Below are 24054 nucleotides of genomic sequence, written 5' to 3'. Positions count from 1 at the left end.
TTGTTGATGTACAACATTAATTATTCAATCATTTATTTTCTTTTGCTGTACTCTTTTCTTCCTTTCTTGCTTCATTGAAACACATGCCTATAAGAAATAAAACGAGAAAAACTGGTAATTTCGAGGTGGTCTTTCCAGTTTTCCCACGGCTGTATTTTTTGCACCAATATTTTGAACAGTAGCCTACTACAAGGTCTAGGGGAGGGGCTCCAGATATGTCAACACACACTGGACGAACACTAAACATCCTAAGTGAAGAGTCTTGTGGTACTTGGCTCGACAACAATAACCATTTGAGTATTCCAACCATTTGCACCGAGCAAACACTGAGAAAGTTACAAAACCTTTTCCTGGAACCCCACCCAGAAACCTCAGGCCTTATCTGTCTACCCTCTGTCTATCCGTATGATGTTCCTCAACAAGGGCTCTACAGCCCCCCCAGGGAGCGTTGAGAAGGATACAGCTGAGAGGGGGCGGTACTTAGTTGCCAGTGGGGACATTAGTCCATTTTATTATTAATAATAAGGCGGGCGTTGGCTGGCCTATGATGAGGCAAAGGGAGTGCTGGGAGACGTATGATGGTCCAGGGGAGGTCCAGGGGGTGTTTATTCAAAAAAGGTTGAGACCCAGTGATCCTTTCCCCATGTCAATGCCTCCTTCCCTCCACCTTCGTGATGTGAGGCCTGATGTCAATGATCAACATTTCTTTTCAATATCTTGAGGAAAAAAACCTGATTTCAGAAGAAGTTGTCCACATTTGCAATCAGGATATTGACGGAGGGAGGGAGGGGGTTGGGGACACAAAAAGCTGCTCTGCGCAGCTCGACAGCAGGGAAACCTCTCGTGTTCCTGGAGGCTACAGGAGAGGAACCAGAGTAGTGTTTCTCAATAGGGGCTCTACAGTCTCACCATGGGGCGTTATGAAGCCCTAGGGGGGCGCTGAGAAGGTGACAGCTGAGAGGGAAGAGAATCACTGAACTAGAATGATGTTCAGCCCTGGTCGCAACAGCGAACAAGAGGAACCAAATGTGTCTATGAAAGGTGTTTCCTGTCTTGTCTTTTAAAGCACAAGTCCATTTTGTGGCCAACTCCACAAGGTTTATGATTTAAATTAAACTTTTAATTAAAAAAAAAAGTCTGTGGTAAGAAAGGTCCATTCACTTTTTACGAGTAACAGTTACATTTCAGTTACATTTAGTGAGCAGCCTCCAATTCATTTGTTAACAAATTAAATTAGATGAAAAAAAAAACCCTCAACTCGTTCAATTCAGGAATAGGCAGCAGACATTGCCACAGAAACATCCATGACAGCAACAATAATTACATTATTACATTTATAACACACACAAATATCTTTTTTTTCCCCTTGAGGAAAATGTCCTGGTCAGATGAGGTTTCGTTGGCCTTCATGGCTAAGGTCCTTTTTCATGGAGCTCTATAGCATGTGTGAAGATACAGTACTCGCCCTGACACTTGGTGCCTGTCAGGTCTCTTAGCAGAATAAACAGACCCCAACACCTTACAACATTACACACTGCTGGACCCATGTCATGTTCCTTTGTTTGGTCCAAAGAGAGATGTCCATTGTGTACACACAGTCCAAACTTTTCTGCTCCCCCTCAGTCCAATGTTGAAAAATTCCATGGAATGGCAAAGACACATCTTCTCATCCCTCTCCTTTTTTATATAAAAGGAATGACCTCAGTTCTGGAAGATTTGTGGATCCCAAGCAAGCAGAGTCATGACTCCAGAAGGGGCTCCTGGGGATTAAAACCCATATTACATATCCTGTGAACACACCATATTCATGCAAGCTTTCATGAGAGTCATTGGTACATGCATATAACGTTCTACTTGTTTACAGGGCTTTAGGACTGTGACCAAATGTGGTACTGCCATCAAGCCATGTGCTGTCATGCAGGTCATTTGCACATGCGCATGCACATAACGTTCTACTCGTTTACAGGCGCTTTGTGCAAATCCACAATACAATATAAGCACATCAATGCATGGGCTTTCATGCGAGTCAGTTGTACATGCACATACATTTCAATAAGTTTACCAGGTGTTTTTAGGTCGGATTGTGGCCAAACGTGGTGTGGTGATCAAAGTCCATACAAAGCATGTAAGCCACTTTTGTGGTTAGGTTTGAAAAATGTGAATACGCTGGCAAAACTGTCATCAGTAAAATCAGTATTGCAACGCAAGTTTCTTTCATGTCTGCCATCACATCAAGGGTCAGATCATAGTTGTTTGACACAACATCCTTATACATAGCAAAAACAGAAGCCAACTGTGCACAAGAAGGCAAACGTTTTACTACACACCACAATGGACAAGTATGCAAAAACGTTAAGCGACCGACACATTTTTACAGCCTGTCATTTCCTCTTTGCTTACTCAAACGCCCACCATTCACAATATTCACTTGTCATAATGCTTATCAGAGCCATGGAATTCATAGTTGTTACAACTGGGGTCAGTTGGCGACATGATTCATGTATATGCAAATAATTCTAAGCAGCAGCTTTCTTTTCACGAGAGAAACACAAAACCACTAGATAACAGGCAAAGATGATGTAAACATGAATTTAAATGAATTACGCTTACCATCACTGCACTTTCTGTGTTCAATGCTCAATTCCTGGAACTACATGTGTTTTGGAACTATGTGAATGGCAATCTGCATTTCAAAGGCTCCATGAGCCGCCATCTTTGTGTAAACATGGAAAATGCAGGTCAAGGGGATTAGCCCAACGCTTACTTCTATGGCTCTGATACTTATGAATCAGCATTTTCCACATCTGTACAAACTGTTCTTTTTTTTACCTTCTGTAGACCAAGATCAGTTCCATGGTAACGTCTGGACCTACAGCAGGGCAGACTTGCAGTGAAGCAGAGCAGACCACAGATGACCAACAGAGCAGCACTGGCCATTAGCAAATGTTGCCCCACCAAGGTCTTCTCCTCCTGAAAAGAAGACAGTAAGAATAGAGTGGCACTTTTCGCATATACCCGTAGCACAGCTATTTCCACACATGTAAACGGAATATGACAATAAACTGGCGATATTCTGCTTGAATCAAGAATACTCTCCGTATGTAACTGCCATCACAGTAAATTTTAACACAAAATGTCTGCACACTTAGATCCTTTTTAGAATGTCAATGTCCAAAGTCATGTTCAGTCATCAACAGACCTTCCAGGTCTAGTTGTTTACTTCTTTAGATTTTTTTTATATATGTTTTTTTTTTTCGTTCAGTTTTAATTAGCAAGCAACTACTGTATTGAAATTTCTAAAATAAGTGCTATTCTTAGGTGCACACATTTCTTGCATTGCAACCATTGGATCTGCACTAAACTCTCTTTTTCTGTATACTGTACTTTGTGTGTGTGATATTCATTTTTTCCTCCACATATTGGACATTGATAATTATGTCCTTTATCCACTGTGGATAAAAAAAACATAAGCTAAATGTGATGTGATGTTATGTTATGTGATGCAATGCAATGTAATGTCATGTGTAACATGGGATATAAACCTGAGACAGGAAGGGAGTCAGCTCATCGTCTGGAGTGAACTCTAAGGTGAGGCAGTGGAATGACGATGGGACATTCTTGCTCCTGTCCATTGGCACCGCCCTCACGCTGAGACGATCATTGGCCACATCTTGTCGCCATGGGCAATCCGTTGGACTCCTGGGGAAATAAAATCACAAAACAATACAAAGCAAAATCAAATGTTATTAGACATATATATTTTCTCTCTTGCTTTTGTTGCAAATGACATACCCTTAACTAAACGTTGAGGTAATTCATGGGTCTACCATTAAATCCTGTGGGAAGCCAATCCATATGGTTTCTGTAGCTGTGGTACTTCAACATTGCTTTGCTCTTCTAAGGTACAGTTTTAGGTACAGATTCAGGTACTGGTAATTTGTTGTGTATTCAGTATAATATGTAAACAACTACAGCGTTTGGTATTTATTTTTGGAAAACAGTAATGTGTCCACAACTACAGCCTTTGGTATTCCATGCCAAATCAACAAGAGCCTGCGCACTTAGGTCTCAAAAAATTCTGAAAATATTACCAAGTGTACCCATGGTACTTAAGAGAAGCACTGTAAATTTATTTGAATGTAAGATGTATACTCTCCGTGTTACAGCCAATTTTACTGGGGGAGGGGGGTGTCCATTTTGTTCACACTCTTTTTTTTGTCAAAGTTCACAAGCCCGTAGCTCAATAACTAAACCATGTAGGAAGCTCAAATTTGGCATGCTGGTACATAGATAGGAATAGTTTGTTGCAAAACTGTCAGTTTTGGTCTGTATGATCCTGCATCGTCATAGCATCCCCTCAAAGATGATACAAATTGTACTGGAGTTTTTGGCTGTGCTCTGTTTAGGCCTTCAGAAGACATATTTGTGCCCAACATAGCCTCATGATTTTTTCCCCTTGTAGATACAAGTAGAAACACTCCCATAAAAATCTATAAATAGAAAGGAAACCCCATCAGTGTTTGACCAGAAGACCTCACAAGTCTGACAAATCATTTTGGGTGTCATTTTCAGAGCTCCAGAACCCCTTGTGGGATTGTCCACAGATTTTTATTTTATATTTTTCTTCATTCTCCATGAAGTCTTCTTTTTAAAAATGCCAATGAGACTTGTCTTATGTGATGTTTTCTTTTGTAATTTCCACCCTGAACATGGGCAAAATGCAAAAAGAGAGCAACATGATTTCGATAACATTTAATATGTAAAGACTAAATAATCAAATTCAAATTTTGCCCAGACATGATCACCCGAGAGTCCCTGTGCAGGGGTGCAGGTATCCCTTTCAATTTCAATGATTTCAGGAGCGTTCAATGTGGGAGCAGGTTCGCACACCAAAAGATACAGTAGGTCAGGCACAAGGAGTCATGTTGTTACTTTTTTTGACCAGCAGATGGCAGCGGAAGAAACGCATAGAAAACATATTGCCCTCAATGTGCATGCTGGCCATGTTCAGGTTCGAAATTACAAAAGAAAACATCACATAAGACAAGTCTCATTTGCATTTTTAAAAAGAAGAATTCATGGAGAATGAAGAAAAAAATAAAATAAAAATCTGTGGACAATCCCACAAGGGGTTCTGGAGCTCTGAAAATGACACCCAAAATGATTTTTCAGACTTGTGAGGTCTTCTGGTCAAACACTGATGGGGTTTCCTTTCTATTTATAGATTTTTATGGGAGTGTTTCTACTTGTATCTACAAGGGGGAAAAATCATGAGGCTATGTTGGGCACAAATATGTCTTCTGAAGGCCTAAACAGAGCACAGCCAAAAACTCCAGTACAATTTGTATCATCTTTGAGGGAATGCCATGACGATGCAGGATCATACAGACCAAAACTGACAGTTTTGCAACAAACTATTCCTATCTATGTACCAGCATGCCAAATTTGAGCTTCCTACATTGTTTGGTTGTTGAGCTACGGGCTTGTGAACTTTGACAAAAAAAAGAGTGTGAACAAAATGGGCACCTCCCTCCCTCAGTAAAATTGGCTGTAACACGGAGAGTATACAGCTTACATTCAAATAAATTTACAGTGCTTCTCTTAAGTACCATGGGTACACTTGGTAATATTTCCAGAATTATTTGAGACCTAAGTGTGCGGGCTCTTGTTGATTTGGCGTGGAATGACCCCTTTGGTATTGCTTTTGAAAACAGGATACAATATAAAGTAGTCAATTACGGTGATTTGGGCAGCATGGACTCTGGAGCTCTGAGTTGAAGGCAGGTCAGTCGTTTATCAGAGGAGCCGTCTTGTTTGGAACTAGACGTTTGCGTCTGAGGGTAGGAGATCAAGCTCATGTTGAACAATTGCTTTCCAGCTTCACCTGCAATTGAACACAAAAACACAGCAATGGTCATTGTGGCTGCTTATCAATCCCTTCCCCATGTCCCTATTTTACAGAGTCCAATCTTTTGGCGTGAGGCTTGCTAATCATGATGATGACAGCTCAATACAAAATGTTCCTGTTCAATGTGTTACAAAAACATAATTACTCTCTCATTTGTAATTAGGATACTAAATGGGGAAAAGCCAACAAAAAGATGATCTGCGAGGGGGTGCTGTGGCGCTGCGCGTTAAGGCACCCAACCACAAATGGCCTTGCTAGATCCCGGCCTGGGTCATTCTCCCAACACTACCCCATTTCTCTCTTCCAGTATCTTCCTGTCATAATCTTTATTGACACATCCCCAATAAAAGCACTATCCCATATAATATTTTTTGAAAAAGTTGCTCTGTTCTGCATTAAAGCAAAACAGAGCAGCAGACACAACGAGGCACAAGGCTAGAAGTAACAACTGGAGGAGCAACACGATGAATGTTAAAACGTTGAAGGACATCTGACTAGTTGTCTTTCCAGAGGATGGTGCACTGGCACAAAAGAAATTAAATTCAACAGAGACTGGCACTCTAGCTAGATGGGTTGGTCCGTTGATCCATCTTTAATATAGACACTGGACTGAGCAAATGATAATATCTTAGAGAATCAGGGTGCCATGTGAGGAGCTGGTCTAGGCCAAAAATGCCCGGGCTATTTTTCAGCCCCAGTCCAGTCCTGATTCAAAGCCAGTGTCAAGTTGGACATCTCGCAGACAATCATCTACAGTATGAATATGGGGATAGAAATGAGTTTGACCACCGTGTTAAAAATACACCATACCTTTGACACCCACTTGGTGTCCAAACAACGTGGCACTGAAAATGTTGTTTGTTGCGTCCGGGTTTCCCGTGAACACTAAAGGCACTAGCAGAGAGCGCTGGATAATCTTGGGATCGCCTGGCTGTCCATTGCTCTTCTCCTTTGGCGCAGCGGCATTCTCCACGTCACCACTTCCACTCCCATTAGAGGGCAGGCAGAAACGCAGACTAGCGATGGACCCCAGAAGCTGATTCCAGTCCTGCAGCAATAAGGATTCACTTAAATGTCTTCATTTTTTCATTAGCAGTATGTCAATGTGGGTTTATGAAAGCTACATTGAGAACATTCACTTTGGCACTTTACAATACCATACATTACAATAAAATACAATACAATACAATACAACCTGTATTTATATAGGGCAATATCACAACTAAAGTGGTCTCAAAGCGCTATCAAAATATACACACTTTCTTAAATTAAACAGACTGCAGCCCAGAGGCGGGACCAAGTCAGTAATTTGCAAGTGACAAATGGACTCAAGTCCTTTCAACCAAGTCAGAGTCAAGTCTAAAGTTAAAGGGATATGCCACTAATTTGGGGCTTAATACAGTTAAAATCGTTGGCTAGATTTTATAAAGGTGGTAAAGTGTCTTACTTTTCATGTTAAGCATTGTCTTGCTTTAAGACAAGTTAAAAGAGGGAGCATGTCGCTAAGCTAGTGAAAGTCAATGGATCACTGTAGCATGTAGCATACTACACGGATCCATTGACTTTCACTAGCTTAGCGACATGCTCCCTCTTTTAACTTGTCTTAAAGCAAGACAACGGCTTACATGAAAAATAAGACACTTTACCACCTTTATAAACCCTGGCCAACGATTTTAACTGTATTAAGCCCCAAAATAGTGGTATACCCCTTTAAGACACATTTGACCAAGTCCAAGTCGTTCCAAAGCCAAGTCCATGTCGTACCAAAGCCAAGTCCAAGTCCCATCCAAGTCCAAGTCCTTAACAAGTTGCCATGTATTTTACGCACAATCTTGACAACTACATTTTGCCACACTGCTATGCATGTCCCCCTTTGCCAGTTGCATTCAAACAAAAATAGTAGGCCTAACTGGTACTGGTTAATCTGTGTAACCCATAGACCAATTCTAACTGGTGAATGAAGGGGTTTAATATGTCACCTTTAAATCTTCATTTTTTCATGCAATATTTTCACATGCAAAAATTTTACAATTAGACCTGTCATGACAGTGCAAGTCAGTGCAAGCTAAAATTGTCCAAGTCCTAGTCAAGTCTCGATTCAATAGTGTACAAGTCCAAGTCATTCCTGATATTGTCAAGTCTGAGGTCAAGGCGGACTCAAGTCGAACTCACAAATCACAAGTCAATATCTCCGCTGCAGCCACGGGATGAATTAACTTTTTGAAATACAACACAAATGTACACTAATTTCATGTCATGTTTAGTCATGTTGCACTTTTCATATAGCCTACGTATTGTAACTTGTAAAATATTTGACAGAAATTATAGACAACATTTAATTTCTCCACTGCAAATGGCCTATCCTGATAACTTACTGGCACGACGTCTGGGTTCTTTACACGACTGGTCTGCGTGTAGAACCCAAAACCGATGAAGGTCATGGACATCACGACCATACACAGGTAGAAGATCACCGCTGGCGGATGATGCTCCAGGTAGCTCCGGAGATTGCTCATGGGTGTCCACTTGCCCATGCTCTCTACACGGAGCACACAACAAACACAGACATGTTAAGTTAAGTCGAACACACATTAAAAAACGAAGACGAGATGGGTTACATCATGTCATTCATGTGAACCTGGTTGAGGAGAAGGCGTCGGTATTTGCTGCGGCGTTGTTTCGTCCATGTTTTAACAACATCAGTCACTGCTGAGTGCTAATCTATAAACACGTCAGGTAAAATGGCAAAGTAGACTTTGAACACTTCTAAGCCAGCTACAAGGCTGTCGAACTCGTTTGACAAGAGAGGGTGGAGCGACTGCCACAGTAGCAAACAAAGCTCAAGCCCGAGTTATTGTTGCATCTGACAGAAAATGACAGATGATGACAGAACATGAAAGGAAAACAACGCGTTTAATGGTAGAGGAAATAGCAGGCACCGTCTTTCTGATCGTAGACAAACTCCACCTACAATAGAAACAATGTATACCATATGTTTTCACATAAGTCATTGTCTAGTCGTTACTGTACCATGCGGGCAGGTGAAGATCACAGCTACACCATAAACAACGGAATATCTTCTCTGATCTGTCGATCATTTTATCTTATTGCACATTTTAAGGGTTGAAGTACTGAGGGAAACCGTATACCGTTTCCATTTCAAACATAAGCTATAGACAATACAGTTATCTTGCTCTCTCGCTTCTTCTTCTTCTTCTTCATTGAGTTAATGGCGGGTTACGCTTTAGTTGCGCATACCGCCACCTACCGGCTTGCTCTCTCGCTGTGTTGAGAAACCAGGAAAAACATTGACCACAGCAGGAAAATTACTAACTTCCGGGTTAAACGTAAACTACTAAAATAAAAGTTTTCAAATGCCGATTTGCATCAAATAATACTTGTATAATTGTACTAAATAGCAAGAGCAAATGAATACAAAAGATATCTACTGTGTTTTAAAATAAAAAAATCTCAAAACATCTTTAAGGGACCTATTAATATTCTCTTATCTTGAATTTACAATCAAGGGGCGCATGTGACCCGGAAAAAAACGAGTCTGTCTGTCTTCCAGGCGCCTTGGCTGTGCTTTTCGTTTGGTGTTTGATACCTGAATTTAGTCTGTATGAGATTATGTAAACACTTTAAATTTCGATAATAAATGAATTAGTGAAGTGATTGGTGGTCTGTAAAATATCGATTCATTTAAAATCCCAGGTATGTTTTTCAAGTCTATTATCCTCTCGTCCCGGCTGTGCAAAACCTTAGCCCAGCTAACTTAGCATGCGTGCGAGTGAAAAATAAGTTGTTAAACAAATGTTATTTCAGAGGGTGAGACAAACGAATTGTTTTACCACTATTGTTGTTATACACATTACGTTGAATAGTGACTGAATAGCGTCGTCCTGTTAAAAGTCTCCAATGTAGTCCTCCTCCACTAGACTGCGTGGACTTTTTGCATTCATTTGGTTGTTGCTTAACACCTGCTCCTTATTTTATGAGGAGGAATAGGCCTTCTTCGCTCACCCGACAGTGCCAGTTTCTCATACTATATTTTTACATACTGTATAATGTTGGAGAGGGAGCTCGGCTCCAGCTGGCTGTATCGCAGAGGTGAGGAGGGAGAGCTGAGCTCCAGAATGATCCTGCCTAATTTAATCACCTGTGTGTGTGTGTGTGTGTGTGTGTGTGTGTGTGTTTGTTGTTGTTGTTGTTGTTGCAGATCTCCACTCATCCACCCATTCAGCATGTCTTCGGAAGTACTGAAGAAACGCAAAACCAAAGTCCTCCGCAGTGAGGCAGGGACCCCCGAGTTGAAACGCAGCCGAGGAGAGGGAGATCCGGTGCGTTTAAATCTCCATCAAAATGTGCTAAACCTGATGATAGAATTAGGGCATTGTTGACAGAATGAAGACACAGCTAATTTCTCAATAGAAGTGTTCGTACTGGCATTAGTGTGTAGGCCAGGAGCTTGCATGCTCCCTTGATTTAGTTCATGTCAATAAGTGGGTGGGAGACGTGACGCCTTGTTTTTTCGTAACATTGGTTATAACCTACAAAACTGTTCTTTTCCTTTAAAAAACATATGTCAATGAAAGACCATGTGGTACATTATGTTTCATATTAGTATAAGATGACAAGAAACATTTTTGTTAAGATTTATGTACAGGTTTATATGTCAAATATCCTGCGGTGTGACTGTAACATTAATGAAACCTGGAATATAATATATATATAAATTAACCAACAACATTTTGAATAATGTATGAAGCATTTGGCATGATTGCATAAATATTCACTGTATATTAAGATATGTGAATGTGAAAAAAAACTCAAGACAGTAATATTAACTACAAGTTCAATTTCGTAACACAAATTGCGTCCTGTGGGGTGACATGTATGTCAATGTTTGTGAATGGGCAGCTGCAAGGCCAACTACAAGGGTCTTAAAGACTGGCTCCTAACCAGTCCGTACCTCAGTTATTGGAGAGTGTTGTGGAAGTTTAAGGGGACTCTTAACCTCTTAATATGTCTTCATATTGCAATCTTTCTGTCACGCAATGCTTAGGTTCATTTTATGGTGTCCTGTGGTGTGACTGCTCTTATAGAAGGAAAAAAAGTTTTTTATAAATGAAAACACATATTGAGATTAAACACAATATCATTATCAAGTTAGCATGAGCTCAGATGCCAGTCATGTATACAAAAGGATTAAAATGGCCATAATGCAGTGAATTCCCAGTGGTATGACTCCATTTTCCTGCGGTGTGACATGCCTATGCAATGTGTTGATGCAGGACACATTTTCCCAAAAATGGCAAAAATAAGGTGAAATTCCACAGACCACTAATTGCTTTATTTTTTTCTATTTTTTTTTCCGATTTTTATCCATCATTTGTTTCAGGAATTTGAAAAACTTTTTTTTTTTTTGCGTTACGCCCTTAAACGTCAACCACCCACGTACCGAGTTACCTCACAGCATATCATTGTGTGCCCTCCAAAACTGGAACTTTAGATACCCCCTTCTTTCTTCATGCCTCCCTCTTGGTAGCTACTTGTCAACATTGATTGTTGTCTGTCTCTCAGGGTAACACTTGAACACTATGTGAATTTCATTTTGCATTTTTTCTGTGCTCTAGGATTTGCGTGTGTACAATGAGGAGGCTGTGCTGGATAGTCGGAATCCTGAACAAGACTATGCCCAGTATAAGGACAAATGCGAGGTCATCGCCAATCTCATGGGGGAAATTCAGGAACTTAAAGCCAATGGAGCCAAAGAGGGTGTATGTGTATAATTATTTGTTTGCAATCTCAATATATTGTACTCAATGCATGAGCAGCATGCAAGGCTAAAACATGCAATTGCTAATACTTACAATCAATAGAAGTAAAGGAATACTCACAATCAATAGGAATACTTCAACAAAATAAAATCTGTCATGAAACACTCCAGATGTCGCTGACTGTAGATATAAAGGAAATGCTTATGCTAAATGATCAAGTAAAAACCAGTGTACGGATTTCTAAGTTATATGTAATTTGGTGTCTCTGCTGTGTCCTTGTTAACGGACGTATGAATGTAACTCCACACGAATCTAACTCCCTCCTCTGTACCTTCTGCAGTCAGTAGAGCTGGAGGAGAGACGGAGAGAGTGCTGCATCCACTTTATCACCTTGAAGAAGCTCAATCGCCTGGCCCACATGAGGCTGAAGAAATCTCGCGATCAGACACAAGATGTAAGGCTTTCTTCACATCAATAATATTAGTAATAGCACTAATATTGTATACAACAGAACTAACCCTCTTAACATGCCCTTGCACATTGTTTCTGTTTATTCTGTATACTCCCAGCACATTGCATGCTGTTGGTTTAGCTTATCTCCTTAGTTGTAAGGCGATGTGGTTAAAAGCACCTGCCAAACGTAATGTGATGTTTTGTGATGATGTCATGTCAAGTAAATGTAATGTATTGTGATATCATATAAGGTATTGTGATAATGTCATGTAATGTATTGTGATAAAGTTATGTGATGTGGCTGTGTGCAGGCTAAGCAGAGGGTGGACGTGCTCCATCTGCAGCTCCAGAACCTCCTGTATGAGGTCATGCACCTACAGAAGGAGATCAGCAAGTGCCTCGAGTTCAAGTGAGTCGGATCGTTTGCCTTCATGTTTTGTCAGACTGTTTCCGTTGACTGAGTACATTTTTGTTCTAAATATAATATTCTTTTCAAATCTTTTGGCAGTTTCATACATGGACGCTGGCCTTTTTGTCTCTTCCATGTTATGGAATTCTAATAATGTCAATATGATGTGAATATCATATGAAAACGGTTCTGTTCCGTGTGCAAATACTTCAGATGCCAGTGTGACTTGTAGTGGATATTTGTAGACTTGCCAGCAACGTAGAGTAATATTCAACACTGGTATGCAAAACGAACTTGTAGTGATAGTATTTACGTAATTTTACAGGTCTCAACATGAGGAGATAGACCTGGTCAGCACAGAAGAATTCTTCAACGATGCTCCCGATGAAATCTCTCGTCCGCAGCTCACCAAGGACGACCCTCACCAGCTCACCCTGTCCCGGCTGGACTGGGAGCTGGAGCAGAGGAAGAGGTCAGAGACTGACTACCATATTTTTAAGCCTTTTAGGATTTTGTGTGTATGTATTTTGATTAGTCTGATGTTTCATTACCATTGCCATTTTGAGGCTATTCTCTGTTATTTTAGTTACGTAGTGTTGGTAAATTCGTAGAGCATGCATATGTACAAAAAATATATGAAAAAGGTTGTTGGGTAGTCGATAGTAGAGTAAAGAAACTTAATAAACGTAAGTGGTCAGCAGTATACGCATAATGAAAACAAAATAAACAGCAAAAAAAAAATCAGCTTGAAGACAAATAAAACACTGTTCTGTTTGATGCAAGTGCCATTGTGAATAGCAATAATAGCACCTTATCTAAATTGCCTTTTAATAGTTTTACAGTAGGCTGACACAAAGTTTGCATTTCACTTTAATGTGTTGTTACGTCCATTGTAGGTTGGCTGAACAGTACAAGACCTCCCTGTCCAGCAAGGAGAAAATCCTGAAGGGGATTGAGGTGAAGAAGGAGTATCTGGGCAGTCTACGGCCAGGCCTGCAGTCAATCATGCAGGTGATACACTCATCAGTATAATGTACTTGAGGAGGGTTTTGTTTAAACACAATGAATTTTTAGTGTACACAATCATAAGAGTTGTGTGTAGAGTAGAAATGTTTGGCATAGTAGTTGTTGAAGCCTTATCAAAATATGGTTATGGAGTTTGGTTTTGCAGTCATGGGATGAACTTCAAGACAAGACAAGACGGGGGGCTTGGGTGGTGAAATGCACCCATTTACTCCCCTGGTCATTGCCCTTGTCTTGTCTTGTCTTGTCTTGTCTTGTCTTGTCTTGTCTTGCAACACCATCACAAGGCGGCAAGGCCACAAGCACACGGCAGGACTGGAGTTTGTATAATGGAATGTACCCAATAGCTCGTGTTCCTCTTGCAGCCCCTAAATAATCAGCACTCTTCCAGCTGACATGTCCTGTACTAAATTATGCATGATACTGAGAGTGGGGAAATGTTGACATATTACATTCACTGTAGGTGATGAAGGCATCATCTCAGCAACATGCACTGTACTTAAATGTCTATGTCTTGTCTTTGCCAGGCTTCCCTGCCCCTTCAGGAGTACCTGTCCATGCCCTTTGAGCAGGTTGCCAAGCAGGCTGAGGTGGCTCGTCACCTGCCCCCTCCTCTCTACGTGCTGCTGGTGCAGGCCAACGCTTATGGACAAGCCTGCGGTAAGCGCTCTTCTCTTCTGACCAAATGACTTTTCATTAAAGATGCACTGTGTAGGATGGTGCCAAGATAGGCATTACTCAATGCTGCTCATTGAAACTGTGCTGCCTATTGCCAAATCTGATTTTTTCATAACTATATATTGAATTAAAATTTACTAGTGTATGACCAAAGTCGTAGTAGTAGTGTAGTAGTTTTTGCAGCTAAAGATGTCTATTTCTGGATATTCAAAAAAGTAACATTTATGAATGGGCAGTATTATATGCATTCTGGAAAAAATATATAAAATATTGTATATGTATATGTAAAATATTACACGGTGCACTTAAAATGTTAATTGATTGATTGTAGTCTTAATGTGTCTAAAATAAATGGGTCTTTTCACCTCTCTTTTCAGACAAGAGCTTGTCTGTCCTCATCAGTGGTGATGTGGATGAGGCCAGAGCCCTTTCCAAGCCGCCAGAGGATTCACAAGGTCTGTGTGTTTGCGCAACTCTGAGTTTTAGATTTGTTTTGTCATCTCTCTCGGGATGTCTGTTCACATAATTTATTTACTATTTTGCAGATGACGAGAGTGACTCAGATGCAGAGGAGGAACAGAACACGGTACGTTAAGACTATTTAACCTTTTATTAGGCTCCGTATTTGTCAGTTAGTGTTAAGTAACAGTCTTTTCCTGTAATAAAACATATCTTAAAAATAAAGTAACTTCGACTAACTCCCTCGCTTCGATCTGTTTCACATCGATTCAATTGCCTTGTACTGCTGCAAAATTATGGGTCTGAGTGAGAATTGAGTTCTGTGTCTGTTTAGAAATTTACCAATGTTGACCATCCGTGGTGTTATATTATCTTTGGAATAGGTGTATTGGCACACCTTCCACTCCATATGTGTGTCAAGTACCGGTATACTAAGTCTCTGTAGCACCCACAGCCCTGAAGTGCACTGCACTGCGACACAGATCCCAGCATGGTACTGATGGCTCCAGAAGTCAGTCATAAAATCCAACTCCAATAACCTGATTAAAACGGCTACCATTGTGCTGTTATGTAGCTCATGTTGCAGTAGGCTTTTTTGTATTGTTACAATTCCGACAAAATAAGTGGGCCCTAACGCTGTGCAATACAGTAGTGCTTTGCTGTTTGGGACATGCTGTATTATAGAGCAACAATAAATAAACAGAAATGTTGCAGAGCAGAAAACAGCATCTGTCTGTGTCAGGGAATTCTCGCATTACATTTGGCCTTGTTATTCGATCAGTTGAAATGACTGGAATCCTGCTCTTCATATTTTTCTGTAATCTTCATTTCCCCTTCAGAAGCGGCGGAGGCCGACCGTGGGAGGACAGCTGGACGACAAGCGCAAGGAGATGCTGAAACGCCATCCCCTCTCTCTCTGCCTCGACCTCAAGTGCAAAGGTCTGTTTCATTTATCAATGCTTGTTATTTAAATCATACAAAATAGTAATCCATTTTATTTTAGATTATTATTGTGACAAAAAGTTGGCTTTCCTCCAATAAGCATTGCTAACATGAGCGAGATTCGTTTTTAAATGTTTGGAATGAACAGTGTTTTTTTTTTTTTACTTGCATTTGAATGTTAAACCTCACTGTGGCGATGTCCAAGATCTGTGGTTCTGTTTTTACATGAACAAAGAAATTGGGAGGATTCTAAGGTGCTGTGCATTATGCATCAGAGTGTCTGTGTAGGCTAATAACGATGCTACTTGACGTCTGTCCTTGTGTCTATCTCCATCACCCCTCCTTCTCTCAGATGGCAACACACTGCAGCTCTTCTTCTACTATCTGATGAACCTCAACATCCTGACTGTGAAGGCCAGAGTGTCCACCGCCGTACACCAGTCTCATGCCATCAGTGCTGGGTAAGCATGTAGTGCCTGCATGTGTAGTATGCCGATTGTACTGTTAGCCATTTTTATGCCATGTTGAAAAGGTGAACAAAGGAACTGAATGAGAACACGTTTTGTCGATGCGTGATGTTAGATTGGTTGGTGAGCCTGAGGTGGTGCTGTGTCTGTCTGCCGTATGGTTTTCAAGTGTGCAAGTGTACAGCTCCACTTTGTAGAGACGCCGTTGGGCAGTCATGGGTTAGCGGTTAGGGCGTCAGACTTGCATCCCAGAGGTCGCCGGTTCGACCCCCGACCCGCCAGGTTGGTGGGGGGAGTAATCAACCAGTGCTCTCCCCCATCCTCCTCCATGACTGAGGTACCCTGAGCATGGTACCGTCCCCCCGCACTGCTCCCCATGGGGCGCCACTGAGGGCTGCCCCCTTGCACGGGTGAGGCATAAATGAAATTTCGTTGTGTGCAGTGTTCACTTGTGTGCTGTGGAGTGCTGTGTCACAATGACAATGGGAGTTGGAGTTTCCCAATGGGCTTTCACTTTTCTTTCACATTTCCTTGGTGTTGTCCCCTTTCTCATAGGGAGCTGCTGAACTCTGAAACCCTCTTGAACTGCATCTACACCTCTGACACTGGCAAAGAAACCCCCAACCCTGCCAACCGATACCAGTTTGACAAAGTCGGGTAAGACATGCGCCCTGGCCTATCATGAGCCGGTCTTAATGGCATATTTGGTTTGCTTGAATGGAGGCTGACATGTAGGCATAGGTGCTTAATTTGTGTTGTGTATTTATTGGTCTGTGATTGAACTAACACAAACAAAAAGTAAGGTTTATATGTGTGATATAGACTGTGATGTTTACTTCATTTAAAGCGATGGTTCGGAGTAGAATCACCCTAATGTCATTTGAACCGTGACACCCATCCACCTTTACACCCGAAGTGTTTTCTGCCGCAGGCTTACATCAACAGAGTTACCGTGTTATTCGATGTTTATTCCGGATAGCTTGACTCAAGCGCATATGGATCCTGGGCACCGTCTCCAAACTTTCCCCACAAAAATAACATGTCATGACACCAAACTTCTACAGTATAACAAATGTGGTTTGTACTCACAAAAAGATGAATTTGAAACTTTGTACATAGTCCAGGAGTTTATTAGTAACAACACACGAGACGATTAGCTTTTCTGCTGCTAAACATCCGTCGACGTCACTTCCTCCAGCTGGGACTTAATTGATGGAAACAAATACACGTGAGTCCGGAAGGCGGAAAACTCAAAAAGACAGTTTGCGCTACAACTAGAATTTAACCTCTTCGGACACAGCATGTGTACATGCTGGCAGTGTATTCTTCCATTCTTGTGTATTTTAATGGCAGCAAAAAATGGTCCAGTCCTTAGCTATCTGGCTATGTGTCGGCAATCGCTTCCGGCAATATTATGCCATGCTGTGGACAGTCCCAGCTGGAGGAAGTGACGTCGACGGATGTTTAGCAGCAGAAAAGCTAATCGTCTCGTGTGTTGTTACAAATAAACTCCTAGACTATGTACAAAGTTTCAAATTCATCTTTTTGTGAGTACAAACCACATTTGTTATACTGTAGAAGTTTGGTGTCATGACATGTTATTTTTGTGGGGAAAGTTTGGAGACGGTGCCCAGTATCCATATGCGCTTGAGTCAAGCTATCCGGAATAAACATCGAATAACACGGCAACTCTGTTGATGTAAGCCTGCGGCAGAAACTACTTCGGGTGTAAAGGTGGATGGGTGTCACGGTTCAAATGGCATTAGAGTGATTCTACTCCGAACCATCGCTTTAAGAAATGTTAATTAGAAACATACCATGAAGAACTTCATGTAGGACAAATGGCATTGGCCAGGTTATCATTGCAGGGACATGTTGTTTTGCCAGCTCCCTAACAGCTGTTTCTCCTTTCAGGATTCTGTCCTTCGCTGACTATGTGGCTGATCAGGGCCATCCTTACCTCTGGGTGCAGAGCTTGGGAGGACTGCAGTTTCCCAGCGACAACAACCCTGAGGTAATAGCTGTAATGTTTATGTATAAACACCCACATATTTAACAAAAGATTTGTAATTCATATCATTTGTATTAGTAATTCATTCAGAGTGTCTAAATGTCAAAGCTAGCGATAACTGTACATATTTTTCCGTTTCCTAAACATAAACTTATTTGATTTCTTCCTTTTTGTTTTGGTTGAAGTGCTTAGTTTGGTTGGAGGCAAAACAAAGCCCACTTTGGCTCCTACAGTTTGTGTTTTGTGCAAAACTGTGAAGAGCTTTAAAGTGTGTGTGTGTGCGTGTGTGCATGTGCGCGTGTGTGTGTGTGTGTGTGTGTGTGTGTGCGTGTGTAAAGGATGGAAGTGTATTGGTCATTAGAAAGAGTCTATGATGTGGCCCAGCCTGTTGGGGTGAGGACACAGTGTGGGTGATAATTGGGTTCGCTGTGTCCCACAGAGGTGTGATATGATGTGTTTATGTGTGTGTGTACTGCCGTGTGGTGGAGATTTCTGTATCTTTTCCTTTCAGACCACACACACACGTACACACACAGACGAAAAACACGTGCACACATTCCGGTAAATAAAAAAGTAAAATAGAGCATTGTCTATCGCAAATTCATAAGAAGATTGTGGTCTTCCCATACAGTTTAATTTGTACCCACTATGCTGTTTTTCAAAACAGGCCATACCTTGCATGTAGTGCTTTTTTTAATTGCATATTGTGCAATAAAAAACACGATATGCAAGTGTGGCCTCTTTCTTGAAATATTGAGTTGAGCATTTGGGGCCAGCAACCTCACAGTCGAAACATTTAAGAGTGAAGCCTGCTCCCAGCTGGAAGTTGTGCACGCTGTGCTGTAGCATTGAGGGTTGTAGGCATTCATGTCTTGTGTGTTGTGTCTCCTGCTGTCAGAGTGTGATGACGGGCAGCAAGCTGAGTGCCAGCCACATGGAGCACACCATGAAGCTACTGAGGAGCCGGCTGCAGGCACGCCTCGCCCTGCACAAGCAGTTCATGTCCCTGGGTGAGGAGGACTTGCACACATTACATGGAGCAGACTACACACACACACACACACACACACACACACACACACACACACACACACACACACACACACACACACACACACACACACACACACACAATAAACTAGCAGACTAACACACATACACACACACACGCGCACACACACACACACACACACACACACACACACACACACACACACACACACACACACACACACACACTAGGATTTCCAACTATTCCATCTCACAGGACCCTTTCATGCCTAGCTTGGCCTTACATTTGAATTGATGAATAATATGCAATGGTTGATTCTATTTGCCTTTAATGACTGAAATAGATGCCAATTCTTTTGGATTGAAGAGTTTAAGTGTGGCTTTATGCATGCTGGTTTTGAAGTCCTGTCTTCTTTCCCCTCTGCCCCGTGTAGAGAAGAACATTGTGCCGGTGACTGTAGAGTGCCAACACCTCTTCCCTGCCAAAGTCATCTCTCGACTGACTCGCTGGAGTGCCATCACCTACCAGGAGTTTGAGGTAACTAGCACAGACCTCTTTTACTGTTTACCTCTATTACTGCCGACCAGAACGGTGTCGGTCCCCGATCCCACACTAGTTACGTTCTGAGTTACAGTGCCTACCTGCAAACCTCCCGTATTCATTCTGAGCTCTGAACTTTACAGTATGTGACCATTACCTGGATGAACATGCAGATGTCAGCATTGTTATTGTCGGTTCACATTGTAAACCAACTTTCTGGCTCCCACACGTTCTGAATTGTGGTTTGAACTTTCTGGATTGTGGCTTTCTGTCGGCCTGAACCTGCCTACTTACACCCAGCAATACACTTATTTGCAAATGGTTTGCATAAGAGAGGTATTGTAAGGTTGCTAAATTCCACCAACTTTTGTTGAAAACGTTGACAATACCCCTATTTAAAATACTATTTTGCGGTGCTAGCTTAAATTTTTCCTCAATGCCCCCCTAGGGCTCCCTGAAGGCCCCCTGGGGATACTCTAGAGCCCCAGTTGAGAAACATCAATGGAATGTAATGGTTGTGTTGTGTTGTGTGGTTGTGCAGGAGATGCCCCTGGTGCAGCATGTGCTGAAGGCAGGTCTGGCCCAGGACACCGACCTCTACTTCATGGCCCAGGTGGAGAGGGGAACAGGTGAGCGCCGACTTACACCACATCTGCAATACACCACCAAATATATACTCTTTTTTCATTTACATGTTTCAAGTGGATTTTTTCAGCCACACATAGGGTTTATTGTTGTTAATGTCATGTTGCATTTGGTGTACAGCTACAACAAGGTGATTGGTAATATGGGTCACTAGATTGTAGTGTCCGGACCCATTGGAGTATCACCATAAACATGCTCTCAGAACTCTGAGCGTGCATTGTGTTGGCAGCATAGACATTGCAATATAAGCAGGCAGTAAAATGCCAAAATCCTTTCATTGAACTAGGTAATTTCCAGGTCACACTTAAAAGTGGGAGTACACAGGTCTTCAATTTTTTTCTTATGTGCCTTTGTACCTTGGTTGTGGCCCCCTCCTCCAGCCTGTCTGCAAGCGGTGGTGGTGCTGAACCCTCGCTACCCTGACGTCACTCCTCTCTTCTCCCTCTGCCTACTGTGGAAGGGAGAACGCACAGGACGCACGGATGACAACTTGCGGGTAAGGGAAAGCGCTTAAAGGGCAACTCCTGCGAATTTCAATGTGCTGTTGTATTGCTCACGCTAACCTTGACTTGTCAGTACCCGGTGACGCCACAGTTTTTGGCCCATCCCTTTCCGAGATATGAGCTATTCTAATGGGGGCAACTTTTGTTTACATTTTTTGAAAAAATGAGCATAGGCCTACTCCAAATATTTTCCCAAAAGGTATCACTGTTTGCTAGCTGCCTGCTGATGTTGCATAACCTTTTGGGTGTTTTTGGGAATAAATAAAAATGTTTTATTGAAATGTAAACAAAAGTTGCCCCCATTAGAATAGCTCATATCTCGGAAAGGGCTGAGCCAAAAAATGCGGCGTCACCGGGTACTGACAAGTCAAGGGTAGCGTGAGCAATACAACAGCACATTGAAATTCGCAGGAGTTGCCCTTTAACTAAGAATATCAGTGTTCACATTCAGTTACTCAGTGCTAAATTAGGTTTACAATGAAGTTCATACCATTTAAACTTAACTTTGAATACTTTATGTGAGGACGGAGCAAAGATAACCCAGATGTTTTGCAGTAAACTTTTTAGTCACAGTAAGCAAGTGACTTGCACTTGTACAAAGTTTTGTCAACAACACAGTCTGTCCAAGCAGGCCGTCTCTGCCATGTGATAAGACATTGGTGAAGCCCACCTCCTGAGAAATCAGTCAGCATGTTGGATTGATGACTCTCATTTGCCTTGTTGGTGCAACATTATTGAGGCTAAGAAGCCGTTCACACGTATATGCATGTTTTGGCCTCTCGTTTACACATAAATATAGTTTATCAATCAGAAAATCAATCAAAAAATTGTCCGTGGGGGGGTCTTCAATGCACCTGTCACAATGGAGTTTTTTTTTTTTTTATCCACATGTGGTGTTTACACGTTAAAGAATAAAAGTATAAAAGTATAAAGAAAGAAATAAAGAAAGTATGAAGAATATCTGCATTTAAAAAGATATGCATACATACAACCAGCACCAAAGTGACTTGATTTTCTTGAAGACTATTCCCAGCTTTGAGCTCTTGTCTTCCCCTTCCGCCAGGCTATGGAGAGTGAGGTAAACGTGTTCAGGTCGGAACTCCTGGGCCCGCGTCCCGGCCAACAGCTCTTGACCAATCAGCTGCAGCGGCTGTGTGTATGTCTGGACGTCTACCTGGAGACAGAGAGCCAGGTGTGTGACGGGGTGGAGGGGCCTCGAGAGTTCCCCCGCGAGAAGATGTGCCTACGCACGGCCAGGTGAGATACACACACACACACACACACACACACACAGACACACACACACACACACACACACACACACACACACACACAAAGGCATTGAGTAATAATGATGGATTTTGAGTTCAATGTGTGACTGATATGAGGGGGAAATGGTTAAAGAACTTGAGCCAGATTTCAATAATGAAGTCAACTGTGCATGACGACCAAAATAAACTTTGGGAAAATAGATAAATGCAAATGTTCAAAGGCACTCGAGCTACACAAAACGAATGAAATGGATTCCCAATAGAGAGTTGAATAATATTATACTATATGCAGACTTTTCCAATGAATTTGCTGATGTTCTAATAATACTAATGGAGGGGAAACATATTATTATTGATCTTTTTTCTAAACTGATTTCGAATAGTTGGTATGGTCTGCACTTTGCTTTTTCGGGATAAATTGCTCGATTCCAGTACGAAGAATTCTTCACTTCAGCTGCTTTTTATGGAAGTTAAAGGCAAAATGTGTTCTAACTTTTTACCAGAACGTAAAATTACCATCTTGACATCTTTTCAGTATCTGTATAGTAAGTAGTTTATGTCTCTGTACATAAGCACTGATAAATAAGAACCATCAGTGGTAAACCATGATGGCTATACTCGGGGCCGCTGACTGCTTTGACTGGGCCTGGGACAAAGTCATCTGAAAGGGCCCCTCACCCAATACAATGTAATGAGTAACCAATTCTGGGGCCCCTCTGGCCCTGGGCCTGGGACAACTGTCCCCTTTGTTCCTCCTGTCGGCTTCCCTGGCTATACTAGTGATCACCCCTGTGCGTGTGTAGTGAAGATCTGTCTCCTGTATATGACGTCTCATTAGCAAGCATTTTCCATGAAAAACATTTCTGTCCCCAATTTTTGTTAGTCAGCACTTTCAGGGTTCTGTGAGGCAGCAAATTAGCTGGCGAGTAACCAGAACACCGTGCATAATTTGACTTTGGCAGCGACTAGCTCTGCATTTGGCACTGTTCCTCCTTCCAGACCTACCATGGTTTAAGGAACATCGCTCAGAAATGCCTGCTCTCTCCACGATTAAAGAACAATTGAGCTATAGACTTTATGCATTTGAAATGGACATTGGTGGGAAAGTTGAGTACAGGATCTGCCATTTCTACTGTTGAAAGTAGGTATGGAGATTTGGTCATAATAAAGATTTGGTTAAACTATGCTTTAATTGCTGTTTATTAGTGGATGTGACTTTGTATTCCATCTCTGCCTTAGATCAGTGGTTTTCAAAGTGGGGGCTGGGGACCCCTGGGGGGCCACGAAGGGATGCTAGGGGGGCTGTGGCACGTTAGCAGGAAAAGTATAGCAAAACACAATTAATAAATTGAACATTAAGCTAAAATAAAGAAATCTACCAGTATATGGGCATGCTTGTCATGATGAAGTTTTCATTTTTGGAAGGCATGGTTGCCTGTGAGTGACTGATGTGCGATCATCTTCGTTTTTTCTTGCAGGGGTCCAAATCGCCTGAAGCCTTTCAAGTACAACCACCCTCAAGGCTTCTTCAGTCACCGCTGAACGGAACATCCCCAACAAGTCTATCTGAAGTAGCTCTGTCCTCATACACTTTATTTAGAGTGTATTAAATGAATTTTTTAGTTGTCATCTCTAAACAATTATGGTTTTTAGGTTAAGGTTGAAAAAAATAAATGTTCTCCAGTTTTTTTGTATAAAATATCTGGTTTGTTCTGCTTCTTGGTGTCACCGTCTGCTCCTTCCTGTTATCTGTCATCCATCCCTCCTGTTTTACTCATTTCAGTCTGGTGTTTATAAATAGAACGAGCCTTGAGCCGATTGGTGCGCTTGCCTTGCTTTCGTCATTTTTGCCGAGTCACCTCCAGACTTGCCAGTCGAGTAGGCAATCACCTTCAGACCCCTCAGAGATTCATAACAAGCCTGTGCCATGCTCCATGCTCCCTCAGGCATGAT

The 24054-nt window shown here is 41.8% G+C and overlaps 2 protein-coding genes across 5 annotated transcripts; one reads left to right on the top strand and one right to left on the bottom strand.

The window, feature by feature from the left end:
- Positions 1–637: 637 nt before the first annotated feature.
- On the bottom strand, positions 638–9105 carry zgc:158398 (uncharacterized protein LOC568894 homolog). Of its 4 annotated transcripts, none has more exons than XM_063187257.1 (7): positions 8547–8920; positions 8284–8447; positions 6719–6956; positions 5740–5884; positions 3543–3699; positions 2830–2970; positions 638–1788 (listed from the first exon to the last, which is right to left on the bottom strand). In XM_063187257.1, the coding sequence occupies exons 1-7, from the start codon at positions 8593–8595 to the stop codon at positions 1780–1782; spliced, it is 903 nt and encodes a 300-aa protein (XP_063043327.1). In that variant the 5' UTR covers positions 8596–8920; the 3' UTR covers positions 638–1779. The 4 variants fall into 4 exon arrangements, with proteins under 4 accessions (XP_063043327.1, XP_063043326.1, XP_063043328.1 ...); XM_063187256.1 differs by having other exon boundaries at positions 640–1760; XM_063187258.1 differs by lacking the exon at positions 8547–8920 and adding an exon at positions 8939–9105 and having other exon boundaries at positions 641–1760.
- Positions 9106–9456: 351 nt separating this feature from the next.
- Positions 9457–23818, top strand: thoc5 (THO complex 5). The gene is made up of 20 exons (XM_063187255.1): positions 9457–9622; positions 10128–10248; positions 11545–11688; positions 12029–12142; positions 12453–12550; positions 12876–13022; positions 13447–13561; positions 14101–14233; positions 14629–14706; positions 14797–14837; positions 15550–15649; positions 16005–16113; positions 16675–16776; positions 18034–18133; positions 19029–19140; positions 19576–19679; positions 20224–20311; positions 20708–20823; positions 21894–22087; positions 23580–23818. The coding sequence occupies exons 2-20, from the start codon at positions 10153–10155 to the stop codon at positions 23641–23643; spliced, it is 2055 nt and encodes a 684-aa protein (XP_063043325.1). The 5' UTR covers positions 9457–9622; positions 10128–10152; the 3' UTR covers positions 23644–23818.
- The last annotated feature ends 236 nt before the right edge of the window (positions 23819–24054 follow it).

The sequence above is a fragment of the Engraulis encrasicolus genome, chromosome 21 (genome assembly GCF_034702125.1).
Source record: "Engraulis encrasicolus isolate BLACKSEA-1 chromosome 21, IST_EnEncr_1.0, whole genome shotgun sequence".
Classification (NCBI taxonomy): Eukaryota; Metazoa; Chordata; class Actinopteri; order Clupeiformes; family Engraulidae; genus Engraulis; species Engraulis encrasicolus.
Note: the sequence above shows the minus strand (reverse complement) of the source record. Positions and strands in the feature narration are given on the sequence as shown.